This window comes from Electrona antarctica (genome assembly GCF_951216825.1).
Source record: "Electrona antarctica genome assembly, chromosome: 7".
NCBI classification, from domain to species: Eukaryota; Metazoa; Chordata; class Actinopteri; order Myctophiformes; family Myctophidae; genus Electrona; species Electrona antarctica.
Genome location: NC_136812.1, coordinates 24,378,929 through 24,397,136, shown reverse-complemented (window position 1 = coordinate 24,397,136; position 18,208 = coordinate 24,378,929). Strand labels below are relative to the sequence as shown.

The 18,208-nt window shown below is 44.7% G+C and overlaps 1 protein-coding gene across 4 annotated transcripts in view; it reads right to left on the bottom strand.

Moving 5' to 3' along the window:
- Positions 1-201: 201 nt before the first annotated feature.
- The window catches only part of pik3r3b (phosphoinositide-3-kinase, regulatory subunit 3b (gamma)), a 254,079-nt gene continuing 236,072 nt past the window's right edge, over positions 202-18,208 (bottom strand). For 2 of the 4 annotated variants that reach the window (XM_079506006.1, XM_079506007.1), the window contains exons 8-15: positions 7,228-7,363; positions 6,232-6,330; positions 5,581-5,761; positions 4,656-4,781; positions 4,138-4,457; positions 3,281-3,355; positions 2,398-2,568; positions 202-2,281 (exon numbers count right to left, since the gene is read on the bottom strand). In XM_079506006.1, the coding sequence (XP_079362132.1) occupies positions 2,083-2,281; positions 2,398-2,568; positions 3,281-3,355; positions 4,138-4,457; positions 4,656-4,781; positions 5,581-5,761; positions 6,232-6,330; positions 7,228-7,363 (1,307 nt within the window). In that variant the 3' untranslated portion in view covers positions 202-2,082. Of the gene's footprint in view, positions 2,282-2,397; positions 2,569-3,280; positions 3,356-4,137; positions 4,458-4,655; positions 4,782-5,580; positions 5,762-6,231; positions 6,331-7,227; positions 7,364-13,252; positions 13,329-16,942; positions 17,426-18,208 lie in introns of those variants that run through there. The other 2 variants (XM_079506008.1, XM_079506009.1) reach the window with 2 other exon arrangements.

The following is an 18,208-nucleotide window of genomic DNA, read 5'->3' as shown; positions in this document are numbered from 1 at the left end:
CTTAAAATAGGGCTCTAGATTAGCAGAGACGGACAGGGCGGGGACAGACGTCTGGGAAACAACACTGACCCCATTGTCTCACACACATCTCCCCTAGCAACTGCCCAATTACAGCCAATGTCTCAGAGTGCGGGCGTGATGACAACAGCCAATCAGAATAGAGAATTCTCATTTCCAGGAAAAAGAGAATGAGAAACTTGGTTGTGGTTTTTCTTCAGTTTTTGAAAACATTTTTTATTGTGCGATGATGTTAGATAGACTTGTTCTTTTCTTTGACATGAAATGTTTTCACTGGTTATAAAGTCAAGCACCAGATGAGAAGTTTTTGAGTCATAAAATAAGAAAACAGACAAAAAAAAGAAAGAAAAAAAAGGTAAAAAAAGGTAAAAAAAAAGAAAGAAAAGAATCTCACTTCAAAAGCTTCACTGTGCACTGTGATTATCTCTCTGAACCCCAGCGGGGAACCTTAGTGCATCTCTTGCTCTCTCGCTGCTTGACTGCTAGCCTACATAATCATAAAACGCTGGATTGCACGTTCAAGTTTTTTTTTTTTTTTTTCATCATCTCTAAAGCATGTGTGTCTTCTGGTCAGCACATCGCCTCTCTCTACCTGCTCTTCTGTGTTACACATAAACATTTGTTTTTTAGTCAAAGCTTATCTCTGAAGGTTTTTGTAACAGATACACAAACAGTCCCAGTTTATCAACCACAGACATTAGCATACACATATTTCTCTATCTCTCTTTCTTTGAAACCACACATAAAAGGCTCTATGGTCTGGATTTTTTTCCTTTCACACTCTTTGCTCAGAGAAGGATGATTTCAGCAAAGGGGACCACTCGCAACTCACAACCTTGAACGCAGTTTGCTCTGGCATAAGTGCTTCTTATTTCGACCGCCTGGAAAGTCGGCCATGGTAGTGAGAGTCTCTGCGTGTACCAGTTGGTGGTCCAATTCACAAATGCTTTCATGTGTGGTATCAAATGAAGCACTCGGTTGCTTTTTCCTCTCCTCATCGCCATTCAAAAACACTAGTAAACACACAGCGGTGCACTTCTACACGTCCCCTCCACTCAACACCAACTTTGGTCTATGGTTCTTCTGGATCTGTAACATTACCATTTAACATATGGCAAAGGAAAAACTATGTTCCAGCAAAGCAAGGACGAAACAACTCTACAATTAGTATAAAAAGCAAGCCTTCTTTTAAGACTACAAAACCTTTTCTGTATCGTTCGTGCACTTGACTGATCCCCCCACCCCACCCCAAAACCCCTCAGCAGCAATCTAGATGGAGGAGCGCCCGTTGTCTCGTTATGCTACATTATTTTGCTTTTTTCCGTAGAGGGACAGGGAACAGACACTTGACATCATCATCATCATCATCAATATTATATCCTCTTGCGTTTAGCAAACAAGCTAGGAGTAAACAAAAGGAAACGTTTCATAGGTAGAAAGAAAGAAAGAAGGAAAGAAAGAAAGAAAGAAAGAAAGAAAGAAAGAAAGAAAGAAAGAATACTCCAAACGAACAAAAGGATTGTGATAACAAAAGCGTGATGATGATAAAGAAAATAAAGAATAAAGCAAGACTGGAAATGAACTGTGTTTGTCGTCGTTTTGTCATCGTTTGATTTTGTCTTTTTTAGTTTCTGTTAAGCCGGAGTTTAGGTAGCAGCGGGGTCAACCTGAAACTCTGAAGCACTCCTACTCCATTTTCTTTCCTTCCTTCCGTTGCTTTTTTTCACATTCACAAACATTTAAAACTTCCTTGTGCAAATCAAGCAGTCTTAGAAAGAATGCCCTCCGAAAAATGTTCTAGTAAAAATATATATGTATAACTCCAAGGTGGCTGACGTGTGTGTTGCAGCAAGTGTTTTAAGTCATTTATGTTGTATCTCTTTTTGTTTTTAACCTTTTGTCTGGTGTTGGGGTTTGTAGGTTTTGAGTGCCTTCCTCGCCTTCCCCCTCCCCTCCCCGCCCTGTCTCCCTTTCTCACCACTAAAGGGGGTTTGAGGGGTTTGTTTAATTTGTCCAAGTCTTTTTTTTCTGTCAGTCTGCATCCAGGCAGGGTGTTGGCAGGGCTCATCTGCGTCCGGAGGGCATCTGTGCGTAGACGGGGTAGGCCAGGCGCACGTTGAGCGAGTCATTGTGCTGCACCAAGGAGGTCTGGTGGTAGTGGAGCACCAGGTCCTTCAGACTGCTGTACAGATTGTAGGGCTCTGCGAAGCCGTAGCCTCGTGGCGTGCTGTAGATGACGCAGTGCTTCACCTCACTTTCCACGCTGGAGATGAACAATGAACAAGAGAGAGAGAGTCCTCGATGTTAGGTTATGTTTGACTAGGTAGTTTGATATTAATTAGTTGCCAAGGAAAAAATGTCCCGGTGTACAGTACTTACACAACAGAGCAGGCATAGCAGCCTTTTTTGCTGCTCTCTCGAATGAGGAAAGCGCCGTCCGGCTTCCCAATGAGCAGATCCTCGGACTGCGTCCTGTTTAGGTCACCGACGAACCAGCTCTTCTCATCATAGTGGGGCAGGTTCTCATCCTCCTCTGTCACAAAGTACCCTCTGAACACACAAGAGACAAGATATGTAATGGCATCCACACTGTGGGGCATGATATGTTTGTCCGACAAGAGTGCCACGTTTCCACATGCAGATCGGCTACTTTCGCTAATATTCAGATTTCTTTTCTTTTTTTGGGGGGTTGGCCTCTCCTTCTGCACCATACTCCTTGCTGTTCGCGCATACATGCTGCCGTTCACTTCCCTGTTTACCGCTCAGAAAGAAAGTATCGTATCTCCTAATCTAGGGATCTCTCCGTGGTTTTGACCAGATGGATATACTAAGCTCTTCATTTCTGACTTCAACATGCCTCTCGTTTAAAATATGAGCGCGAGGGATTATCGAGCGACTTTATCGTAATCATAGCAACAGAACGGAAGGGGGGGGTTTCAGAGTAAAAGCTGCCATATCTGTGCGGCACCCCGAGCTGCTATTTTGAAAGAAATCCCGGCGCTGATTGTGTTAAGCAGTAGAGCCACTGAGAAAATTATTATGAGGAACGGCTTGGCGCATTTTGTTGCCGCCCTCGGCATGTTGCCCTACGCACACATAACGTGTGTATGCCTAGCGGCGGCACGGACCTGAAGATCTTAAGTTTAAAGTTAAACTGTACACTGACTGAAACTAAATGTATTTTCTTTACTAAAACTGTTGCCTTATGTTGGACTGATGACAGTACAGGAAGACTCAAGAACCCAATGAAGTTCAGACTTACTCATCAGTGTTTTCATTCTTGATCCCCAGCCAGTCGTTAATTCGTTTCTGACGTACTCCTTTGTGATTGAGCCAGCTGCAGACGACAAGAAAGGAAAAATAGAGGGTAGAGAAAGAAAGTGAAAGAGAGGGGGGGGGGGGGGGTGCATGGGAGAGAGAGTTGTTCAGGGAATTAGTACAACTAGGAATCACTTTAAAGGTCTCTTTTCATTTAAAACATCATTCTGAATGGCACTCTGAATAAGCTTACGACTCTATGTAAACTGTTACGTGAGGTCATGCTAATTTGATTTTTTTGTAGAGTTAATGTTGGGACAGTGCCAACTCTGCTAATGCTATTAGGCACATTCCTAGAAGCCAGGGCCTCTAACTTTGGAGATTCCCCCAAGGGAGGGCCCTGGCTAAGAGGAAACACAAGTTTCCAATATGGCAAAGCACCAGATTCCCCCTCCTCCTAACTTCACAGCTTGGGGCTCCAGTTCCACTGAATGTATCCCCGAAGTCAAATAGCCGTTTATGTTCATCTGAGCTAAACTGTCAGCTACATGGAAGTTGGGTCAGACAGCATTTCAGAACATATCTAGTTTTGTGGTATCAACAGGAGAGAAACCAGGTATGTGTATTAAAGCCTTTTCAATTAATATCATATGTTACGTTCTTGTATGTAAGGCCAGGAGTTCTCAACGATGTCAATTCAACAGGCAGACATAATTTTAACGTTCAGGTCAGTCTATCAAGGCCCTAATGTCCCACAATAGATAACGCTCCCTCCCTGGATCTGCTAGACGCACACTACTGTAGATACCAGTTTTAGACTTTACTGAGAGTAAATACCAGTCCCTGATCTCTAATACTCACACTAGATACTGGTCCCTGATCTTGCGGAGCTGAATGAGATCAGGCTTCAAGCTGTTCATCTTCTTGTCCGTCTCGCGGTTGTCCATGGCCTGCGTCTTCAGGTCTTGCTCCAGGCGCACCTTGCTGTCGTGGATCTCCCCCAGCCGTGACTTGAGCTTCTCGTAGTTCATCATGATCCGTTCGATCTCCTTGTCGTTGCCCTCACGGCGGAAGCGCTCGATGTACTCTTTGCTGTAGCGCTCCTGCGTGTGGCACTGCTCCTCGAAGATCTTGATGGTCTCGTTGAAGGCCTCGATGGCCGTCCGCTTCATCTGGATCTCCTGAGATTGAAGGGGCGGGAGGGGGACAGTGAGGAGAGGATGGAGTGAGAATGTGAGGCAACAGCTTTTAGTGAAGGTTGGCAGTTGCCCTGTTCTTTTCCTGCTGAAAGTCTCACAGGATCCCAAAGCAGTGCCTCACAGAAGAAGCACAGGTCTTGGGACATCTACAGTATAAATTGTACATGTGTTTATGTATACCTGTGAGGTCTTGGTGTATTCTTCGTACAGTCTGTCATACTCTTTGCTCTTCTCCTGATACTGACTGTGGTATTCTTGGAGCTTCTTCCCCACAGCATCAATATTATCTTCTTTTACCAACTGGTCCTGATGGAGAGAGAGAGAGATGGGAGTAGACATTAGATGGCTGTGCAGAGAGAGAGAGAGAGAGAGAGAGAGAGCATACGGGCTTGTGTTTCATGCAATGGGGTCAACTAAAGACAGGAAACAGACGTGAGGGGGATAAGCAACTAATTGCAATTAAGCAATAACAAAAGTGTGTGTGAGTCCATGTGGGCGAGAGTTTGAGTGTATGGACCATCATGCATGTGCCTGCTTGCCCTCTCTACCCCTGATTCTGCTTACTGAGGGCGATTGCTTAACAGGCTCGTTAATAAACCACCCACAATGCTCCGGGTGAACGGCGAGGTGCGAGAGATAGGGAGTAACACTCGTGAGTAATGACTCGCCTGGAAAAGGAACGCGTGATAGGTGGGGAAAAGAAGGAATAAATGCAGGGATGGCCTTTTGACACGCTGGGACGCATGCAATCATTTAGGCAGGGCGGCGAGCGAGGCAATATTTCAGCGAGCGCCGATCCTGCTGCCTCTGCACTTTGGAGGTGGAAAACACCCAGCGCGAAGCAGCAGGTACGGGGGTGGGGAGCGGAAGGTGTTGGGGGACAGGTCAATGGCCGTTGGTTGGAAAACAGGAGGAAAGGTGGGCAGAAAACAACTGAATAATGTACAAGTTAAGAACCTAAATTTCATTGAACAAAAAAAGTACCTCCTAATACAAGAAAGCAAACAAAATGTAGGAATATGATGGGGAAGAGCAGAGTGTATGGATATACTGTAATATATGTGTATGTGCGTGTGTATTTATTTTGATGCTAGCGCGAGCCTACCTGCTGGTAGCGGGAGATTGGGTACATGAGTTTTACATCCAGCTTGGTGTTGTACTGTGCCAGGGACTCGTGCCTGTAATGGCTGATGAGGTCCACCACTGAGCTAAACGTCAGGGGTTCCGAGAAGCCGTACTTCCCGTCCCGGTGGTAGATCTTTATCAACTTGTTGTTCCCCCCTTTCCTGGAGAAACAAGGACGGGCGACAGAGAGAGAGATTCTCACATTATAATCCAGGCAAACAATGTGAAAATATAGCAAAACTGTCTTGTTGCATCATTATGAACTAGGCAGTAGGACAGAGTAAAATCCTCAGTGATCATTTAACCTAGACTGTACAAATGGACCCTTAAAGGTTGCTGTCATTCCATTTGCAGTTCAAATGGCTAAATTACAACTAAGGATTTTATTGTGTGTGCTAATGAGCAACATCACAACTGAATGGAATCCAGTATGGTGTTTCCCAAAAGCGGTTTTAATACAAAGCAGCTGGCTTTTTTTTCCTTCTACACATTGTTTCCCAACACCTATATTTAACAGGGAGGGCCAGCTGGTTTTAACACGCTAGATTTACAACTCAACTCATAACACTTAAATAGGTTGTGATAAAAAAAAAGATAAATAAAACATGGTGCTGTGGTCAGTGTGTTATACCTCAGTGTGAGTGTGTAGTCGCCCTGCATCTTGGTGGAGGCGTCGCGGACCAGGAAGGTTCCATCAGGCATGTCTCTGAGTTTATCATTAACCTCTTCCCTAAAGGAGAGAAAGATGGATGCATGGGCAGAGGGAGAGAAAGAGGTGGGGGAAAAGAGAGGAAGAGACATAGCTTAGTCACCGATCCTGTGCATGGATGCTGTTCTAAGCTGTAGTTTAACCCATTTTGACCTGAGATCAGATTCTAAAAATGTCTTCTACATCCTGATACTTTTCTGAAAAAGCTATGTTTCTATGTCAGTCGTCCTTCGATTTTTCAAAAATAGCAGACCTACAAGCTCGTAGCTTGTAGATCTGCTATTTTTCAATAGCTAAAGCATAACATAATGCTAACACCAAAAGGGGTTCCCGCCCAAAATGGGTTAACCATTTAAACCCTACAAACTTCGTTGCAGGGTCTCCCAGGATTCTCCTTTTCACCCTCTACAGTGTAGAGGGTGAGAAGGAGAATCCTGGGTTCCCAAACTGTGGTGCGTGGCTGCGTGCACCCCTTGTGGTGCGCGAGAACCTTCTAGGGGGTGCGCGACATGAAAAAGCTAATGGTGGTGCTATGGTTTTATTTTAAATATATTAACATATTATGCCAATATATGGCAAGTATATGCAGAATATATCCTATGCTGCATATAAGCCATATTCAGGTTCATATATGTACATATATGTGGATAAATAGGAAATGTATGTCCCTATATAGCTTATGCAGGGGGTGCATGGCCAAAAAACGCAGCTCTACACCAAATCTCTTAGCCAAGTTCACAACGCATGGTGTTGCAATGCATTGTGAGCTCGTAGAAGTGCCATTTTTAGCAAATGTTGACATATTTTCACAGAATGTCAGCCTATTATGTGTGTGTGTGTGTATGTGTATGTGTATGTGTGTGTGTGTGTGTGTGTGTGTGTGTGTGTGTGTGTGTGTGTGTGTGTGTGTGTAATTACCTGGATATGTCGCCCCAGTACCACTCTGCCTCTTGCAGAGAGCCACCAGCCCCTAATTCCTTGGTACCGTTGGTGTTGCCCCCTCCCATCACAACCGAAGAGGACTGCTGGGGCTTGGCTGGCTTAGGAGGAAGAGCTGGAGGACAGGACGACAGAAAGAAGGAAAAGGAAGGTGTGGAGATAGAATCAGAAAGTAGGGGGAGAGAGAGAGAGAGAGAGAGAGAGAGAGAGAGAGAGAGAGAGAGAGAGAGAGAGAGAGAGAGAGAGAGTATCGGTACGTTAGTAGTTGATACGATTGAGAAACAAAACATACAATTTAGGCATTTAGCAGATGCTCTTAATATCCATCCATCCATCATGACAACATCTTTAGCTTGCGGAAAGGGAAGCCTGAATGTCATGCTCCTGGTGTGGCGCTGTGGTGACTGACACACACACACACACACACACACACACACACACACACACACACACACACACACACACACACACACACACACACACACACACACACACACACACACACACACACACACACACACACACACACACACACACACACACACACACACACACACACACACACAGAAGAACATACTGTATGAACTGTATTCTTGGCTCAACAAAGCCACTATGTAACGATAATGCAGTTGGGGATGTTGCCATTAATCACACATGGAAGCAGAGGCATACCAAACACACACCATACATCACTGGATTAATTACTTGTGCGTGCAAATAAAAATCTATCTCACACACACACACACACACACACACACACACACACACACAGTCACACACACACACACACACACACACACACACACACACACACACACACACACACACACACACACACACACACACACACACACACACACACACACACACACACACACAGATGTGTTGGTGCCATAACTGCCAACACATCTGTTTTTAATGCATTTCTGTGTTACTGTATGCTCCCCAATGCTCGTTCTATCGCCAATCTACAGTATCTGTTGGCCAGTTTGGTAAATTGATGCTCTGCGTCTAGCTTATCTTATTAGCAGTGGCACAACAGCTTGTACATCATGTCATTTTAATGATTAAGCAAACATATTTGCATTGCAGGTCATATTATTCAGCCCATAGATTGCACGTTGAATCAGAAGAATATAGTGGCTTTCAATATCTTTACTAATATTAACCAGTCAGTAAATGATTAGCTTTGTGCGTTAAATTCACTACAGAAATTTAAAAAACTCCTCTACCCACAGTTACTTTAATATCTGTGAAAAATATAATTATGGCACAGAAAATAAATATGAGTGTTGTTATTCATCAGAACTGTACACTAAATTAAAGTCACTGGCTAAATGATCCCCCCCCCCCCCCCATCCCAGTGTAAAATAAATGCAGAACTGGTGAAGCACTAAATAGCTGACAGACAGTAGCCCTTGTGTTTGCTGCACTGCCTCGTGCCAAGCACAGCTAACCTGCCCATGACCCGCACTACCTAGACACTATACAGCACACACACACACACACACACACACACACACACACACACACACACACACACACACACACACACACACACACACACACACACACACACACACACACACACACACACACACACACACACACACACACACACACGTTCAGAATGTGTGTGAGACCACATGTTTGAAAGTATATGTGCACATCTGGATACAGTTTAGGTAACAGCAGTGGAATCGTTGGAGGCTGGAGCTTTCCTACTTTCAGATTTCATGAGCATTGCTCAGCCAGAGTACACACACACACACACACGCACGCATGCACACGAGCACACGAGCACACGCACACGCGCACGCACACGCACACACACACACACACACACACACACCCAAACCATAATCACAGACAATGAATGGCATTTAAAAGGCCAACTGTGCTTGTGTGTGTGTGTGTGTGTGTGTGTGTGTGCGTGCGTGCGTGCGTGCGTGCGTGCGTGCGTGCGTGCGTGCGTGCGTGCGTGAGAGATCTGGATTTCTGTTTTGCCATCATGTGTCCACATGCAGGAGTGTCCCAGGAGTGTCCCTGAACATTGTGATCAGAATGTAGTGCAGAAGACATACGGCATGCAGATGACAGAAGGATCCCACACTGCACAGAGCGAGGACACGGAGTGACACCCAGCATGGTGACAGTGTGCGTGAGGTTTCTCCCTGTGTGGTAAAGTGATTATAACTCACTGGACCAGTGAGTGTTGCATCACTCATCGCTCATCACCCTCTGCCAACACCAACACATGTCACTGTATCATTTTACCCCCACACGCACATGCACACGCACACGCACACGCACACACACACACACACACACACACACACACACACACACACACACACACACACACTCTATTAATTGCATCTATTTAGTTAATGTAATACCATAATGCCCTCTGACCATTTTTGTACCTTCACTTGCACAGTAGCAAAGGTTTACATGCGAACACAAACTGTAAACTACATGAAATAAACAAATCATGTAAATAGTTCAACGGAACTAATATTATGAGTGATTTCTGCAAATTGAACACACTTTTAAATGACTATGACAGTGTCAGAATTATTCAACCCCTTCATGTCAAGTGTCTTTAATACTTTGTAGAGGACCCACTTAATTGACCATGCAGATCACTTAATTATATTTCTTTGTATCATCTCTTCTTTTCTCTAATCATGTACTGTAGATAACCAAGCATTCTAATCATGTTGTTGTTGTTTTGTTGTTCTTGTTTTATATACTGCAATCATGTATTCTGGATATTCTATATTTCTTGTACAATGTTTAATTGTGTTTACATAGGGTAGAGGCCTCGTATAAGCCCCTTGGGCTTTTTGCCTCAGCCTAGCACTTTACCCTTCTTATATTTATATGTTCACTGTATTGTTTTTATACTGTGCTGAATAAATAAATACAAAGAAATGATGATAGGTGATGCATAGCCAGGGACAAGCTTCTGGCAGCATTTCTGTGGCAATTTAGTCCATTCCTCATCTGTAGAGGCCTCCAGTTCACTCCTATTATTGGGTTTGCGTTCTGCAACCCATACTTCAACTTCAAATCCCATTGAGATGTTCTATGGGTTTCAGGTCAGGAGAGTATTACAGCCAGTCTACAATCTTCCAGGACTTACTCTGAAACCAAGCCATAGCAGCAGTGGAGTGAGCCCTGAGCCCTGAGCAGGCTGCTTCAACGAGAGAGAACACACACACACACACACACACACACACACACACACACACACACACACACACACACACACACACACACACACACACACACACACACACACACACACACACACACACACACACACACACACACACATTCATCTGTGTGGCAGAAAGAGTGCGGTCTTTGGTGACTAGCATAATACTGTAGGTAACTAACAGACAATAAGATCAGTGTTGCATTGGTGATTTTGTCTTTTGGGGGGACACTATGTTAATGATGTCAAGTACACGTCACTCAACACCTACACTACCGAGTTAGCAGGTCACACAATGGATTTATTCAGGCTTATTCCTATGTTAATTCACATTGGTGTGAGACTCGGCAGCCTTTGTAAACTTTGTTGGTTGCTTTTAAATCGATACATGTCCTCCTGAAAGATCTTAGGTGTTGACGGTGTGGTACTGCGTGCAATGACCAATGCAAAAGTGGACCTGATGAACTGCAGCGAATGACAGAGCTTTGCAAAGGAACGGGACCGTGTACATACACACACTCACAGAAATCCAGTGTTCATTTCACCCTGTGAGTGACCATTAGAGGTCCAGTGTGTCAGCCTGCACAAGGTGGAATAAAGTCGCCTCACTCTTCTTCCCTCTCCTTCCTCCAAACCTCTTCTCCTCTCACTCCACCTCTCTCTCGCCCCTCCCTCTCTCCCTCTAACCACAGCAGCAGTCAAGCTCCAAGCCAAGTTGTCATTCTATACAGCCTCACTGTTCCCCGTGGTCAGCGCTTTCTGAATATACACATATGGACAGGAAAACTCAAGTCTCTTGCCCTGTCTCTCTCTCACACACGCACGCACAAGCATACTTGCAGAAATGCAGTGAATGGAAATTACAATCTATCCATTCATAAGTGAGGAAATTATTATTATGACCTTTTTGCTCAAGCACCTGTCAAACATGCACATACGAAACTTGGAAAAAATGTTCCATTTCCTTAATCAAAAATCAATCAGTGTGTGTGTGTGTGTGTGTGTGTGTGTTCAATTGCTTCCTCTTTGGGGACAACACAATGCCAGCGCCTGAACAAAAAGGACAATAGGACAACAACAACAATACAATTAATTAGACCACACACACACAGTATCTTACACATACATGCGCACGCACACAAACCCAGTTAAAAATAACAGGTAAATCATGGCAACTCCAAAACTGAACAATACTGTAATTAGGCTACCAAATAAATAAAAAACAATTCATATTTTTAATAAGATATGTTGGCACAAAGATCACCAATTTCAAATGTTACATTATATGTTGACTGGTGAAGTAACTGCCCACGCAAATGATGACACATGGTCACATTTAGAAAACTTCATGGCAGGTTACTAATATATAATTGTGGTTTATAAATTAAAACATTGCACTCCGCCACAACTTCTGCATAAATCTAGTCAGCGAGAGAGAAAGAGACAGAGAGAGAGAGAGATGGACAGAGAGCGACAGAGAGGGGAAGGGAGTGGAAGAGAGAGGGGGGGGGAGAGGTGTTCACCAGTGGGCTGGCGAACAAAGGCGACCATCAGTGCAGCCCTCCGCCACCTCCCCTTCTCCACCTCCCCTCCTCCTCACGAGACAAAGGAGCACTGCTCAGCCACCCGCTACACACACCAAGAAATACCTCTTGTGGTCATACTCGCAGGGAAAACCCCACAGAAAATGCTCTGGTGCCTTCAGAACAATGACTGTCATCACATGAGCATGCATGCATAGTGCATACACACACACACACACACACACACACACACACACACACCATCAGAACAGCAATGCAATGCAGGGAAATACATGCTTCGTCTCGTATAGGGGGAGCTCTTACATTGTGTGCATGTGCGTGCGTGCATGCTTGAGACTAGAGAGACTGTGTGTGCGCGTGCGCGTGTGTGTCAGCTGTTCAGGGCTGGTTGTGTCCAGTGTCAAAGCTGCCAAGTAGTGATCTGGCATCCGATCACACACACACACACATGCACGCGCACACGCACACGCACACACACACACACACACACACACACACACACACACACACACACACCTCTTGAAAGACAAACACAGAGTGACTTGGTCTAAGCTTTAGTGTACTCACACAACCGTTCAAATCAGAACCAACAGCAATGATGACAACGATAAAAAATAAAAAAGCTAACAATACCAAGTGCATAATCTGCTTTGGGATCAGTTTTAAAGGCTTTCTCACAGCTTTACATTCACCTGTGGGACACGCTGTATGCATCAGTCACAGTTTACACACTGTATAGCTGCAAGCCCTGCAGTCAGTTATAGTCAGTTATGTGTGTGAGTGTGAGTGCATGTGCGCATTTGTGGCATGCCTGTGACGAGACGTACACTCGTCCCTCACAGAGAGCCCTATAGAGCGAGAGAGACTGATCCAGCACACGTGTGCAGACTGCAACATTTGGAATACACAGAGTCACAAAGAACTGCAGTGGACGTATTGCACATAAACCGTACTTGCACGCAGCCCCACACACACACACACACACAAATTACTCTGGATAGCGTGCAAGTCTGGATGGCGTGCAAGAAGGAGCATGAAACAGGATACAAGATGAGGAAAAAAGTGAGTGAATGATAAAAGAACCAAAAAAAAAGAAAGGAGAGTAAGTAATAAATCCAGAATAAAAGAAAAACAGAGAAGAAGAGAGACCCCAAGAGAACAAACAAACAAAAGAGTAAAAAAAGATAGTGAAGAATAAAGACAGGAGTTCAGAAAAGAAGGCTGGTTCCATTCTTACCGTCCTCTGCCACTGGGCTCCCTGTTAGCTGCATGCTGCCACTCTTCTCTCAGCTGTTTCCCTCCTCCCTCCTCCCTCTCTCTTCCCCTATCACTCTCTCTCTCTCTCTCTCTTGCCGCCACCGCCTCCTCTCCTCCTCCTCTCCACCCTTCACTCACTCCGTCAGACTGAAGAAAAGAGCTTGCCGAGCTGATCCTAAAGACAGGCGACTCGACTGACTAGCTAATCCCTGAATGGAAGCCCGCCGCAACCAATCACAGCGCTGCATGGGGGGGAAAGGGGGCCGGGCCTCGCCGTTAGAGAGAAAGAAAAAGGAGAGCGTGCGAGAGAGAGGGACAGAGCGATGGAGAGAGAGAGAGAGAGGTGGAGTTACCCCAGGGTATATCCATTCTGCCAGAGACACCTCTGGGATACAAGAGGCTGGCTGTACTTACACACGCACACTCAACAGGTATTTTTTAGCATGCAATGTTATAACACTGTAATGTTATAACACTGTAACACCGACCTATATGTACCAGATTCACCACACCAGTAGTGAATCTTTTGTGGGAGTGTTTCCAGTTTCAACACAGACAAGACAGGGTCCATGTCTTAAAAGACAGGTGTCATCATGCTATTTTGACATCACTGCCTGCAAGTCAAAGGCGCCACTGACCAAAAAAAGCTCCAGAAAAAGCCTACTGGTGATTTTCCGTTGAAAGATGACACGGCGTATATACCCCAGACCCAACAGCCCTCATGTACAAAGTTGCCATTGGAAACGCAGGCTTGCCTTCCCTAGGGGTGGAGCTCCACCTGTGCTAATCACCCCACACTGTTGACACAAAGCCAACACATGCACGCGCACACACACACACACACACACACACACACACACACACACACACACACACACACACACACACACGCACCTCTAACTGTCACCAAGGCTTTTCACATTTCAATTCCAGTGTAATAAATATTCTAATGAACATCTGTGGGATGATTCTTTGTCTCTCTCCACTGCTGCCTATTGCTGCTCTTTACAGCTTAGCCTCTGTAGCCTTTTTCCTTTCCAACGTCTCCATTCGTTCCTTTCTCTCTTCTATCCTGCTATCTGTCAATCTTTTGTTCTGTATTAGAAGGCAGATCTGATCCCTCTTAGAAAAGATTGCAGGTCAGCAGCATAATGGACGTACACATACCCACACACTCTTGATTACTCGCATTTGACAGAAACACGCACGCACGCGCACGCACACGCACGCGCACGCACACACACACACACACACACACACACACACACACAATGAGGGATGGGGGGAATTTAAGGCCCTCTGTCTGTACTGTAGATGACAAGACAAAGTTAAAGAACATGCCGATATGTGATTATCTATGAATGACGAAAGCGAGCGAGAGAGAGGAGAGATTGTGTTTTAACTGGCACTAAGCGACAGATAAGATGAATGCTGAGGACGGAAGCCAGGGTAATGTGCTGGTCGGCTGCCCTGACACACACACACACACACACACACACACACACACACACACACACACACACACACACACACACACACACACACACACACACACACACACACACACACACACACACACACACACACACACACACACACACACACACACACACACACACACACACACACACACACACACACACACAGCGTGCACATTTACAGAGCCTGGCAATGCAATGCATGTATAAGACCTATGTAACAGCTCTTATAAAATATACATTTTGCATGGTCATTTGTCAGTGCTGGTTTCAGTAATGAGTCAGGTAAGAAGCCAGCAAAGATTTAGAATATTTAGACAGATCATGACAACTGAAAACAGTTACACTGGCATATTCAATTTGTAACTTTCAAACTCTCCCCCTTATATATCAGTCTACTGAATGCATTATTCATGTCACTACGCAGCACAATTGTCTGCTACCCGGGTAATATTGGCAGAGGGGTCCTTTTTTTCCTTCGGCGTGACAATGACCCCACATAGTGAATGAATGGAGCGAGTCCAGCAAAAGCTGGGGCGACTGGCAGTTAGTGCGTGAATCACCAGAAAAGAGCCATTGCATTGCATTTACATCCCCATGTGAATGGGACACGCATTGAGGAGCACTCTATCCATTCACTCAGCTGTAGCTATGACACAAAGGTTTCTAAGGAGAGAGAGAGAGAGAGAGAGAGAGAGAGAGAGAGAGAGAGAGAGAGAGAGAGAGGAGAGAGGAGACACAATAGGAGTAGGAGAGAACAGTGCAGAGGAGTGAGCAGAAGAGGAGAAAGCAGATGGAGAGATTTTGTTTTAGCCTGGAGGAAACGGTGGAAGTTGACTTTTGCAGAAACCGAAAGGGTTCCAGATATCGCAACAACCCACTTCACTGCATGATACTGTAATTTCCATTCATGTTATGCGATCCGCAACATGTCCGAGATTGGGATAATGAATAGGCTTGTTCGTGTTGTATTATAAGGGCATAGAGCAGATTTAGATGGAGGTGAAGAAAAAATAAAGAGCTACCGGCAAATTGTATTAAACAGCGCCTCCTCTCAACGTCCCAGATCTGCGCCATCCATTCAATCCACCAAGAGAAAGGGGGTGGGAGTCAAATGACACTTGCACAATTTACAGAGCCAGAGGAATGAATGAATGAAATAGGCTACAGTTTACATGCAGGTTTACATGACAGTTGTCTAGAAAAAGAGGTAAAGGCAAATTCTTGAAATGCTCGCATGTTGTCTATAGATTCAACAGACGGATATTTCCGAGTCTTTCACTATTCAGATCTTTCGTTCTCTTTCCCATCCCCCATAGCATTTCTTCACCGATCTGAATTTGACTATTTCGGACAATCGGGACATATTTCAAATAGCGTATTACATTATAAGTAGCCGAGTATAACAAAGGATGTGTATGCTTGTAGTATTTTACATTTAAGTTTAGATTGAAATGACGAACGAGACCAAAGCAGTTTACATTAGGCAGTCTGCACTGTGTGCAGAAGTAGACACACGATTTATTTTTTATTATAAATACTTAACTAAAAAAAAACCGTTTTACATAATATCACACCACATCCCCTATGTGGCGATTATATCGGGTGGTAGAGAAGGGATGTCAGTTTGATCCGAGACTAGATGAGACCATTATAGTCTCCAGATGAGATTGCCTGCCTGTCTGTGTCACTGCAGCTTTGTAAAGCCTTGCGCAGATAGCACTATAGGCTATGCACTGGACACAAAGGTCTGCATCAAGTGCTTTTATTCTGCAACAAGGGAAACATCGGAGATAAATGATGTTTAACAGCGCTTTTTTTATGTCTTCCGACACGTTGTGACAATTAAGTAGGCCTATCTGACACTGTCATCGGTGTTATAGCCGTAGAAAGACCAATGAAAACGTTTTTGAATGTAGCTGCTATAACAGTGCACAATAAAGTTAGACTACAATGCGGCACATAAACGAGCTTTGAAATCACAAGCAAAACCGAAACATCGCGGGCTACACTGCGAATTTGCTAAAGCAACAACTTTAAGGAGACCAGAATAGAGTTTTATTCTCAGTTCTTCAATATTTGACTGCCATGCATATAGCACTGCTGGGGATGTGCGCATCAAAGTTGAACCAATATGTTATAGTATTAAAATCTATATGACATTCTATCAGTCAGTCAGTGACATGTCCTACCTGGTGGTTGGTCCATTTCAATATAAAATATCAGCTCTGTGGAGTAGGGCATCATCACATCTCTCCAGTCATCTTCCTCTTTTTCCGACGTCCAAACTGTATTATACATTATTTTCACTTCTAACTTAACAAGCGACAGCCGTTTCAAGAAATGATTATTACAAAAGACGCGCACAGATGAAAACGACAAAAAAGACGCATATAAAACACTTGGTCGGATAACCCCCCTATGTTCTTCTATCTATCTCATTGGAAGTGTCCGTACAGTCAGTAACGTTATCTGAATTCCTGCTTCAGACTGGAATAAATAGATAGCAAGCGACTCTGTACAACATAAAGCACCAGGCTTCGGCTGCTCCCTCCGGCATAATAATAGGACTTCACGCTCTTCATGAAGGCCTATAAAAATGTTCTAACAGTCGCGCAGAGCAGAAAGTAGATGCCAGCTCTACATTTCAGTCCGTTGTTCTTCTTCCACCAGCTACCGGCTGCAGGCTTCATTTTAATAACTACACTCTCAGAGAGGCAGAGCGTTTCACATCACCTCGGACCGAACCACCAGCGCTCAGACTCGCAGGGGGAGGGAGCAGCCGTGCTCCAACCATGACGCACGGGGAAAATTAAAACGTAAAACGTGGAAGCGTGCGCCTGCCCTGCAGTCAGAGCTTGGGTCTGAAAACAATCACAGATCACACCGTGTTTGCACAAGAGAGCCCTCGTACAAAATCACATCTGAGCCGAGATAAAAGTTGTTTCGCAGCTTTTCTTTGAAATGGTTGCTGACATCATCTGTGCTGTCCCCTGTTGTTACAGGCACAGTTGGTACGCGCCGGCGGGGAGAGCTGCTGATGCAGTGCGCACACTCAGGACTGATTTTTAAGCCAATAGGAAAATTACTTGACTTCAAACTCTGAAGTCAAATTGTGTGGTTTTCCTACCTCTCTCTGTACTGTAGCCCTGGCTCAAACTAACAGCTAGTCATCATGCACTGGTGAGGCTGTCATGGACTTCTATGCCTGGGCAAGTGACACGCCTGCAGCTTTCAAACAAAATGCATGATTTGCAGAGTGAAATGTTTGGACTAGTGTTCTGTATCATCACTGGGCTTGTCTAAGTACTGCATAGATGGAGGGAAAAGGTGCCATTAGAGGCCGAATGGAGAAGCCTGTGACAGACGGTGACACTATAATAAACGCTATGAAAATTAACTATTATTTCAAGGATGAGAGCGATTTAGAGCGTAATACAGTATTATGCACAATGGCA